This window comes from Charadrius vociferus, unplaced genomic scaffold (assembly GCF_000708025.1).
Source record: "Charadrius vociferus isolate BGI_N301 unplaced genomic scaffold, ASM70802v2 scaffold332, whole genome shotgun sequence".
NCBI lineage: Eukaryota > Metazoa > Chordata > Aves > Charadriiformes > Charadriidae > Charadrius > Charadrius vociferus.
The window spans coordinates 3,565,303-3,575,985 of NW_009647418.1; the positions used below are offsets into that span (position 1 = coordinate 3,565,303).

The 10,683-nt window shown below is 47.5% G+C and overlaps 2 protein-coding genes across 4 annotated transcripts in view; both read left to right on the forward strand.

The window, feature by feature from the left end:
• The window catches only part of ALDH2 (aldehyde dehydrogenase 2 family (mitochondrial)), an 11,588-nt gene extending 1,632 nt beyond the window's left edge, over positions 1–9,956 (forward strand). Inside the window, exons 2-13 of one of the 2 annotated variants that reach the window (XM_009880302.1) lie at positions 1,157–1,261; positions 2,623–2,763; positions 3,047–3,126; positions 3,677–3,788; positions 4,653–4,781; positions 5,289–5,402; positions 5,773–5,875; positions 6,598–6,782; positions 7,143–7,307; positions 7,609–7,766; positions 8,557–8,671; positions 9,682–9,956. In XM_009880302.1, the coding sequence (XP_009878604.1) occupies positions 2,689–2,763; positions 3,047–3,126; positions 3,677–3,788; positions 4,653–4,781; positions 5,289–5,402; positions 5,773–5,875; positions 6,598–6,782; positions 7,143–7,307; positions 7,609–7,766; positions 8,557–8,671; positions 9,682–9,714 (1,269 nt within the window). In that variant the 5' untranslated portion in view covers positions 1,157–1,261; positions 2,623–2,688 and the 3' untranslated portion in view covers positions 9,715–9,956. Of the gene's footprint in view, positions 1–1,153; positions 1,262–2,622; positions 2,764–3,046; positions 3,127–3,676; positions 3,789–4,652; positions 4,782–5,288; positions 5,403–5,772; positions 5,876–6,597; positions 6,783–7,142; positions 7,308–7,608; positions 7,767–8,556; positions 8,672–9,681 lie in introns of those variants that run through there. The other variant, XM_009880303.1, reaches the window with a different exon arrangement.
• Positions 9,957–10,111: 155 nt separating this feature from the next.
• MAPKAPK5 (mitogen-activated protein kinase-activated protein kinase 5) overlaps positions 10,112–10,683 on the forward strand; it is a 24,017-nt gene continuing 23,445 nt past the window's right edge. For both annotated transcript variants that reach the window (XM_009880305.1, XM_009880304.1), the window contains exon 1: positions 10,112–10,141. The gene's annotated coding sequence lies outside the window, so the exon portion shown is untranslated. The remainder of the gene's footprint in view (positions 10,142–10,683) is intronic.

The window sequence follows — 10,683 nt, forward strand, 5'->3', positions numbered from 1 at the left end:
AAAAAAAAAAAGCAACTCCGGGTGCAGCAGCTGGTGTGGGACACAAGGTGTGTGTCCTGCTGCCATCGGGCTTTATCCCCGTCCCCACCGTTGTTCCAGCTGACCGCTGCCGTGGGCGCAATCTGGGGAGAAACCCCGTGCAAGAGGGAGTGCGAAGGCAGGGGAAGGTGCCTGCCTTGATGGTGGGTGTCCGCACGGATCCCCGTGCTCCTCGCTCGCAGCCCTGGAGAAAACACTGTCCCATCGCCTGGGCGAGGGGCTGGTGGAGGGCGAGCGTTCCTCTTCCCAGGGCGGTGACAAGGCCCCGGGCGGTTGGTCGAGGGTTCGGAAAGTTCTCGGCGAGCACCACGATCTTTGCACTGACACTCTCTTGCCACAGACCTGAAAAAAAAAACAAATTCAGCCTTACTGAGAAGGAAGGAGCTGGTGAAAAGCTGCTGTTGGGGCCTGGTTCAGTTTCAGAATGGTACATGGGGAACCTAAAATCAGCTATTCGGGGAAGTGCTGCCAAAAGCTCTAGTGCCATTTACAAAATCAAGTGTATTGTTCGTGCCTGAAGCGTTTTCCCACTGTTCAGCCTCCTGAGCCTCCCAGTGTCCCTGCGCGGCTCCAGCCAGGATTCCAGGTCTCGCAGGGACCTATTGAGACGAGGGGTAATGGGCATAAACTTGAACATAGGAAGTTCCATCTTAACATGAGAAGGAACTTCTTTACTTTGAGGGTAGTGGAGCACTGGAACAGGCTGCCCAGAGAGGTGGTGGAGTCTCCCACTCTGGAGACATTCAAAACCCGCCTGGACGCTGTCCTGTGCAACTGCTGGAGGTGCCCCTGCTCTGGCAGGGGGGTTGGACTAGATGATCTCCAGAGGTCCCTTCCAACCCTACCCATTCTGTGATTCTGTGAGACGGGAACCGCTTCCAATTCACGTGTTGTTTGCTGAGATGTGAATTCTTTTTATTAACTTGAGGCTGCATCTCTTGTTGTGTACTTTTAGGCTAAAATATCTCCTTCATGCTGGTGAGGTTTTGTAGCCCACACAAGTGGAGTCTCTTCTAATTAAAGAGCCTGCAAGGTGCCATCAAACAAGTAAAGCTCTTACCAATTTCACCTAGGTCTGGCTCGAAGACTTAACACTGCTTTGCTTTTTTCATTGCAGATTTTCATAAATAATGAATGGCATGATGCAGTCAGTAAGAAAACCTTCCCTTCTATCAATCCAGCAACAGGAGAAGTCATCTGCCAAGTTGCTGAAGGTGATAAGGTAAGCGTTCTCTTGACGAGATCGGTTTGTTTTCTGCATGAGCGGGTACACAGGGATTGCAGAAGAAGATGCTAACTCATCTCTCACCAAGGCAGCTCTGCCGAGTGCCGTGTTTGCAGTAGTGTCTGACCTGTACAAATACCACATCGAGTGCTGCTTGTGTTCTCCCTTGACTACTGCTTTCAACAAAAACCCTCTGGCTTTGCCTCTTACCAGTGGCAAGCCAGGACTGGAAAGGGTGGAGAGGAGTAGATGTGGGGAGGTTGGGGAGCAGCCATGGGTGGAGGTTGCTGGGGCAGGCAGGGATGAAGGCAGACAGCTTTGTGGTCCCGTGGGTGCTGTGCTGGCGGTGCGACCCAGAGTTACGGTAGTCGAAGAGATAAAAGGTCAGAGTTTACCTGAAGAGCCCCTTTCTGCTGTACACATTCAGCGGGAGACCGTCCCCAGCCTTAGGAAATTCAGAAAAAGAGTGCGACAGTGGGGAATAGAGTCACGTAATCATCCCATGCCTTATGCAAGGCCTTCCTAGGAGTCTGTGGCAGAGCTGAGGTGGCGTTTCCCAGCAATTTTGGGTTCTTCCTAGAGTCTGGAAGCTTGTCTGTATTCCCCAAGGGAGGGGTGAGTGAGGGAAACCCTTTGTTGTTTGCTTGTGCATGGTAGACTGGCTTGTCCTGGCGAGACCATTAAAGCAAGCCAGAGCAGAGAACCAGCTAGAAACAAGGCCTTGACAGGACAAAATGATGGATTAGAGGTATTTGATCAAGGGTAAAAAAACTCCTTTAGACTGTGCTGGTGAAATCAAATCCTGAAAAAGTGTCAAAAGCACACTTCTGGAGCTTTTTCCATGCCTTGTTCCAGGATGCAAATATTAACCCAGCAGATGACATTGTGGAAATAACTTGACAATATTTGCACTCCGCATAGCTGAAATAACAGAGAGTAAGTGCAGGCGGAGGCGGTGGCTGCGCGGCTGTTGCACCCATCTGTTTCGCTGCCATTTCTGCTCCCTCTTCCCTGCGGATGCAGACTGGGCGAGAAAGCTGCGGCCAGTCCTGCCACAGGGTTTGCGCTGAGGCTGGGCCGCTGTGCGGTGCTGCCCGGCTTGATGCTCATGGGGTGAGTGGGGTGCAGGGGCTGCAGCCTGTGCGCTCCCCTGCCCTGGCACCGATGAGTGTCTTGCGGGGAGGCAGCTGTCAAGGCTGCAAGTTCTTGCCCCCAAAAAAGCGGCACTAGCAGCCACTTGTGCCGACTGGTGGAAGGAGTTTTCTCCTGGAGACCAAGGAGGGCTTAAGCTGTATTTTGAGGGAGTGAGTTGGGGCTGGTTACTCCTTTCTCACCCTCTTGCCTGGACTCCTCTGCAGGCAGATGTGGACAAGGCCGTTAAGGCAGCCAAGGCCGCTTTCCAGCTGGGCTCGCCTTGGAGGAGGATGGATGCTTCTCATCGGGGGAAGCTGCTGAATCGTCTTGCTGACCTCATCGAGAGGGACCGGGCTTACCTGGCGGTGCGTATTGTGCTCTGTGGCTGAGCTCTCCGCTGTGATCCCTGACTTCGGGGAGAGGGAGGCAGAAACGGATGGTTTTCGCCCATTGGGTGTGATGGGGATTTTAGCCACGGCTAAAGCTGTGAGAGAGCACTACAAAGGATGGGGAAGTAGTTTTGGGAAGCTGAAGGCAAAAAGGGCAACATGCAGAACTGATCCAAATTGCAAACTGAGAATCAAATCTAAATCTATACGCGTGATTTTCCCCACCTCGCTCTTCAGGCAATCTCGTTGTCTTTTGTAGGCGCTGGAGACTCTGGATAATGGGAAACCGTACTCCATCTCCTACCTGGTGGATTTGGACATGGTAGTCAAATGTCTCAGGTAGGCATGGAGGCTACACTGACTGCACAGTAACTCTTCGTGCTCCACGCTTGTGCTGAGCTGGCCTGTGGTACTTGAACCTCGTGCAGAGACCAGATGCCTCTGGTTCAAGTGTTGTGGGTGTCAGGGCTGGATCTGACCCATTGGCTTCATTCGGCCCATAGCAGGGTACCAGACACCCTGTTTTCCCCCCCTTTTTTTTTTTTTTGTTAAGAATGAGGCACTAATTCCTGTGACTTTGCAAAGTATTTTTGTTACATACATGTTTTTTGCTATATGCAGAATTCTCACTAATGGAGGTAATCTGTGTTACAGCGCAGGAATAAAAAGGAATGCCAGAATTTATGTTACGCAAAGTGCTGGGAAAGGTAGAGAGATAAACGTTTTTGTTTACTGTCCATTCTTAAAATCCCCTGTTTGGGAAATATTTATCTTCATGATGTGACTAAAGAAAGGAGGAAAGCAAATAGCTGGAGGAAATCTCTCTTATTTTCTGTTGACAGGAGACTTGTTATTCTAAATTCAGTGACCGAAACTTTATTGTTGCTAGATACTTTGCAGGTTGGTCGGATAAATTCCATGGCAAAACCATCCCGTTAGATGGAGACTTCTTCTGTTACACAAGACATGAGCCAGTGGGAGTTTGTGGACAGATAATCCCGGTAAGTAAAATGTATCAGTAGTTCCTGTAACATTTCAAGAATTCAGTGTTACCATGAAGACTTGTCTTAAAATGCAAGTCATTATGTGTTGGTAACCACTGCTTCCTCCGGCGGTAAGGAAAGTTGTGCTTGCACCAGCTGGGAGGGCTGTTACTTTGCTCTGGTAGTATAGAACTACCTGTTGATTTCATGGAGGCTGAGTAAGATTTATTTTGTATCTGCTGGGGGGAAAAAAAAAAAATTAAACCCTTTTATAGGAGTTATCTGGCTCAGAACCACAATTAGGTTTAAATTACTACCTAGCATTAAAACCAAAAATTCTGTGGGATAAGGAAATAGAGAACTCGTGCAAAATTCAGCTTTATGTACCGGATCTTATTTCTGTAAGTGGTAGCAAGCCTAGCAAGGTGGGTTGTCAACAAGAAAGCCATATTTACACAATGGTCCCTGGATAGTGTTACCTCTTTATAGGAGTAGTCAGATTCCGATTGTTGCATTCTGTTTTTGCATGTTTTTCATATTTGCATTGAGCAAGAACTGAACGTAAACGCCTCACTGGCCGGCGCTGCCCCGTCATTACAAACAGGCTTTCTTTCAAAATTCCTCAAAGGAGTGTTTAATGGTTAAACTGACAGTAAAGACTAATTGCAAAAAAGTTAGGGTTTTGCAGTGGTACTGAGAGACCTCACACTCCAGTTTTCCTGGACAAGCAGAAGGCAGTGCTTGAAAAGGAGCCAAACATTGAAGAGCAGTTAGGGAAGGATCCATAGGTGCTGCAGCTGATTTGAATGAAGCTCACTGGTTACTTACTGATTAATCAGAAACTTTCAAGTTCAGACCAACAAACACCTCCTTGTTTTTCAGTGGAACTTCCCGCTGTTGATGCAAGCATGGAAACTTGGGCCTGCCTTGGCTACTGGGAACGTGGTTGTGATGAAGGTGGCGGAGCAAACTCCCCTGAGTGCTCTCTACGTGGCTAATCTGATCAAAGAGGTAAGCGAAAAGGCTGGGTTTCCATCTGCTGCCTCGCTGTCGCTGCTGGAGTGCAGTGGGATACAGCCAAACTGGTGAGCTGCGGAGGGCATGTGACAGGAACAGAGAAGGGCTGTCTGATCCGAAGAAAGGCTGGATTGTCTTGGCTATCTCAGCATTTGATTTAGCAAAAAAAAAAACACCACCCTTGTCCTTAAAAATGCATATGCAGTGGATGTGAATCTTGATTAGGGAAGGACTCTTAGCTTCAGTTAGACAACAAACTTCAGGGTGATTAGAAAGTTAACATACATAGCTCCAAACTATGCTTAGGGCATGGGCTGGGGAGTCATCCTCGTTCTTGCAGACTGAACATTAAAACTAAAGACCTGGGAAATTAAAGCAAAGTAGAAAAGGCTCTGTTCTCCGTGGGAGGCCTAACAGATGAGGTTACTAATGGATGAGGGTAGGTGAAATCCATGATTTATAAAAGGAATAATGTTGCGCTCTCCTGCTGTGAACTCGCAGGCTGGATTCCCACCAGGCGTGGTGAACATCATCCCCGGCTATGGGCCCACTGCGGGGGCTGCCATCTCTTCCCACATGGACATAGATAAAGTGGCCTTCACCGGCTCCACGGAGGTAAGGGAGTGCTTTAACTTTTAAGCCCTTGGGATAAAGAGAATATCTCATTGCTGTAATACCTTTTCTGTATAAAATGCTGGAGGTGCCTTGCCTTCTACACTTCTTTTTTAAAAAAAATACAGCTGACACCAGGGTGTGATACTTATTTTTACTTTACATAAGACTTTTTTAGAATACTTCCTGTTGTTTTCCTTGAGCTGCTTCTTACTAGAGGTGAAACTCTAGGCAGAATTCAGTTGTTCCCTTAAAGCCCTGACAATGAAGGGATTATTATTAAACCGCTGACTGAGATCTAAAAGCAGCCGCCCTGCCGGGTGTTGCTGTATGTAGGAGATAATTCCTAATACCTGTTCTTCTCACCATGCAGGTTGGGCATCTGATCCAGAAGGCTGCAGCAGAGAGTAACCTCAAGAGGGTGACACTGGAGCTTGGAGGAAAGAGTCCAAATATAATCATGTCTGATGCAGACAGTAAGCACCTGCTAGCATAATATTTGATCTGTACCTTTTACATTTGCTTTCTGCAAACAGAGCTGGAGGGGAAAGGAAACCTCTCCTGTGTTGTACGAGGCTTCAGCTCCAACACCACCTGGCTGTTCTCATCCGGTGAAGTCTCCGTGCCTCCAGCTGTAGCTGCTGTATTTGTGTATCAGCACTTCTTCACAGCCTTGAGAAAGAAGTGGGAGTGAAGAAGCTCAGTTATCAACAAATGAAAATTGTTTCAGTATCTTCCCTCAGTCTTAGTTCCATTTTTGTTTTCACTTCTTTCTCTTAGTGCGTACCACTCTTTTCTAGTCTTGTGAAGTTCTGGTTCCTTCATCTCTTGCATATAGACTCATTTTTGGTCTTGAAGAGCATGCATGTTATGTGTTTTTATGTGGCAGTAAGGAAGGAAATTCTTCTAGATCTGAAATAACTTATCCTTAATACCTGATAATTTCAAATGAGAACTGTAATATGCCTCAGATTAGATTTTTTTCTCTCCAGTATGGGGTGCTTTAACAGACCCTCACACTAATTAAATCTGTGTGTAACTTCTGCCCTCCCAAAGCATGGAAAATGCCTGTCAACTGGAAGGACTTTGTATCACTGATCCTCCAGCAGTCTGCATGATAATTGTTCCAAAGAAGTCACTTACCCACTCTGGTTGGTTTTGTTTGCTTATTTGTTTTCCCTCCTCTCCCCAATTTTAGTGGACTGGGCTGTGGATCAAGCCCATTTTGCCCTCTTCTTCAACCAAGGGCAGTGTTGCTGTGCTGGATCCCGAACATATGTCCAGGAAGATATATATCATGAGTTTGTGGAGAGGAGTGTTGAGAAGGCCAAGTCCAGGGTGGTTGGAAACCCGTTTGACTTTAAAACTGAACAGGGGCCTCAGGTAAGAGCAGGAAATGTCCTGAACTGTTATCTCATTAAATAGTCCCAATCTTCAGTCACCGTGCATCAGTAGATTAGAATAAAAGGTATCCTTCGGTCTCTTGATTAATCTCCTTTGAACTGTGCCAATTATCTCCTTGCTTGTGCAGAAGGGAGAAGTTAATTAACTGTTCTGATTATTCCAAAACCTCCACTTGACACTGGCATTTAAAAGTTATCATCTCCCTTTGAAGCTGGCTTGGCAGTGTGTTGAAATGAGGAATTGCTACAGCACAGTCACATGCACAGCAGGTCGTAGTCAAATCTTTTTTTTCACCCCCAGTAAAGGTGAAGCTGATCTGTCTCTCCTCCCGGCTCTTAGGTAGATGAAGAGCAGTTTAAGAAGATCCTTGGTTACATTAGCACTGGGAAGCGTGAAGGAGCCAAACTGCTGTGTGGTGGCAACCCCGCTGCAGACAGAGGCTATTTCATCCAGCCAACTGTCTTTGGCGACGTGCAGGACAACATGACGATTGCCAGAGAGGAGGTGAGACCTGCAGCGCCTTTCTGTCTGTCAGCTTCTCACTTCTTCATCGTTTTGCCCCCTCTGATGCAAAAAACCACAGGTCTACAAGCACCAAACACTCATGAACTGCGAAACTCGATGCTTTTTAGGAAGTTACCACATTTAACTTACACATCCTGGGCACTTCATAATTCAGGAAGCGATACTTTGAATTTGATGTCTTGTGTGACTTGTAGCATACATACATAACTCCAGCATCAACCACAGCTTTCCCCGTGATCAATTTATACAGGTTTTCACGTGTTCTGTTTGGATTTTGCAGATATTTGGGCCGGTCATGCAGATTCTGAAATTCAAAACCATTGAGGAAGTCATTGAGAGAGCAAATGACTCCAAGTACGGCCTAGCGGCAGCAGTCTTTACAAAGGATCTGGACAAAGCAAACTATGTGTCACAGAGCCTACGAGCTGGAACAGTTTGGTGAGCCTTGACACTTCCTTCTCCTTAAACTGCTGGAAGTTTCCTTATGTGCTGCCATTTCTCATTAAGTTTGCTCTTTGATAGCCTGTCTCTACTTTGGACCCAATTTTATGTGTACTTCACTGAATGTAAGGTCAGACCTCCGATTGTAACTCTAACTGTTGGTAAAATTTAGGTATATTAAGCTTCCATGCTCCCACTGTGAATTAATGAATGGGATGGAGGGGAAAAAGAACTCCAGTACTGCAGCTGGCAATGACAGCAACTGCTGCAGGGCTCTGAGTGCCAGCAGGGATTAGATCACCGAGCACGTCCGTGCAAAGTCTTGGCTGCTGCAGTGGCTGTTCCTCTGTGTTCTGAGGCCGTGCTGAAGACTACGCCAGTATTTCAGTCAGTACTTCAACACCAGTTTACTGTTCTAGCACAAGAGATTTTGGAGATCCGGTATCTCACTGGTTTTTTTTTTTTTTTTAAATGGCACCGAGTGGAGAAGTAGGTGCTTTTGGTGTCTGTCCTCTGAAGGAGGTGTGGGTGGCAATCTGGAAGCTTGGTCCTGTGATAATAAGAGACCTGAACCGATTCCATGATGTTCTGTTTCCTGGTTGATGAGGATAAGGTTTCAGTATTGATTAATTCTGTTGGCTGAGAGAACTGACAAATATGAAAATCCTGCCTAGAAATTCAGCCATCCCTCTGTTGTAAATGGCTGAGATGTCCATGTGCTGTGAAAGGGCTCTTCCATTAAGCAGTTCTGAAACTACAGGTGCTTAATTCTTGGTTTCCATTTCAGGATAAACTGCTACGATGTGTTTGGTGCACAAGCCCCATTTGGCGGCTACAAAGCTTCTGGGAATGGGCGAGAGCTGGGAGAATATGGTCTGGAGGCGTATGTGGAAGTGAAAAATGTGAGTATCCCTGTATCCAAGGTCTTCCCAACCCTCTGCCATAGCTCTGAATTGCTTTTGTGCCTGTTGGTATAGGCTGGCCTGATAGTTGCAATTCTTCCTTCTAATGTTTGAAACAAAATTGGAGCTGCGCTTCTGAAGTAACTGCAAACACATCTCCGTGTAACTGTTTTTAAAACAGAAAGCCAGCCTCGCTTTGTGCTGCTGTGGAAAACAAGTATACGTGACTTAAAAGATTGCCTGCACCACTTGGCACCGTTCAGCTGTTTTTCACTGTAAAGAATGCAAGTGTATGGACTTCTCCCTGAGTTTATTTTGTGCCGAACAGGAAGAGCGTGTGCTGGGGGTGCATGCCTGATGGGTAGAAGCTTCTGCAGGTACAAACTAGCGGATGAACACTGGGTACTCAACGGTCAAGAGGGGGAATCTCAGCAGTGACCACCAGTACTTGATGCCGCCCTCGTGAGTTGATACTCCCTTGGGTCCACGTGCGAGACCAAGGTTCCTGGTGTTAGGCAATCCCCTCGCCGCAGGCTGAGTAATTTCCTGTAAGACAAGGCAGAAGGGCTGTCACACTGTCTGCTTGCAGCTGCGATGTCTAAAGGGTGACGGAGCTCTTGGGCAGAGATGGGTAACCTGTGGCCCCGGAGTTACAATACAGCAAAGTGTGTAACAGTTGAGGGTCTCCAGCTTGTGACTGGCAGGGGGCTGATTTGGTACAGGAGCCCAAGGTGAAAACAAAGAAGTGTGCCTGCTCCCACCTCTCAAAGAGCGGTGGCATCTCTGGAGAGATGCTGTGACCCAGCCTTTCAGCTTCCCCTCCTCCTCTTTGAGCCTTCCAGACAGGTCTTCAGGGTGATCCCAGTCACTGACCACTGACCGGGGTATACTGTCCTCTGGTTCTCCTTCTCTTCTGCAGGGTGCTGCTCCCTCTCGGCTCTCAAGTGAATATAACTGGACACTGTCTCCAAGAAAATAACTTGTCACTTTTCTTTTTTTTTTTTTTCTAGGTGACGATCAAAATCCCACAGAAGAACTCCTAAAGGACAGCAGTCTCTCTCTGAGTTTGGAAACGCCTATGCAGCTTCATGAGATACAAAGCAAGGAAGCCTCTTCTTAACACACACAAAACTTAGGTGGAAAATATGTAACTCTACGTTTTAGAAGGTACCTGAAGGAGCTTTTGTTAAAAAAACATGACTTGGCTTTATCTTTTTAAAATACCAAATACAGTCGAGTACTAATGCATTACAGGGTGTACACTCGTTGCATCTGTATCTGATGAATATGCTTTTTTCAATAAATCACTTAAATGCTTGTGTACTCTGGAGAGGTTTTGTAATAACCCTTTGGTGGCTTACACAGCTAGCTCTATACTCCTTGTCCTATACACCTAACACATACCTCCCTCTTCTGTAGGAAAAGCGAGCTGAGACTCAGGAGAGCAACCTCTCGGCCTCCATCTGTGAGGTAAAAGTTTGTCCCCTGTGGCTCCCATTGAACCTGCTCACAATAAACATTCTCATCTTAGTGAAGTTAACCCTCTCTTCATTGGAGCAGTTCGTGTCAGTGAGCGAAGCAGGAGCTCAAGCGCAGCACAAATTTCTATTTTGTTCCACCCACCAATTACCCCCTGCCTCAAAAAATTTTAAAGGTTTTTGCAGACTTCCCACACGGCCTGCTTTCCCCATCTTGCCTTAACGTTAAAGGCAGCCCTACCTCTGCTACCCGTCCCCGGCAAAGCTCAGAGAAGAGCCGACCGCACCAGAACAACAAAGCATCGGGGGTGGGGGGGAAATCAGTGCCTCAGCGAGGGCGTTGGGGCTGCGGTGGGAGACGCTTTTATCGTGTGGCCATCAGAGTGAGACCTGCGCTGGAGGGCGGGTGTGCTGTGAGGGGCAGACGAGCCCGCGGAGGGTACGAGGCGAAGGCCGACGGCAACCCCTTCCCGCCCTTCCCGCCCCTTCCCCTCAGGCCGCCAGGCGGCCGCCGCGCCCCGAGATCTCGCGAGG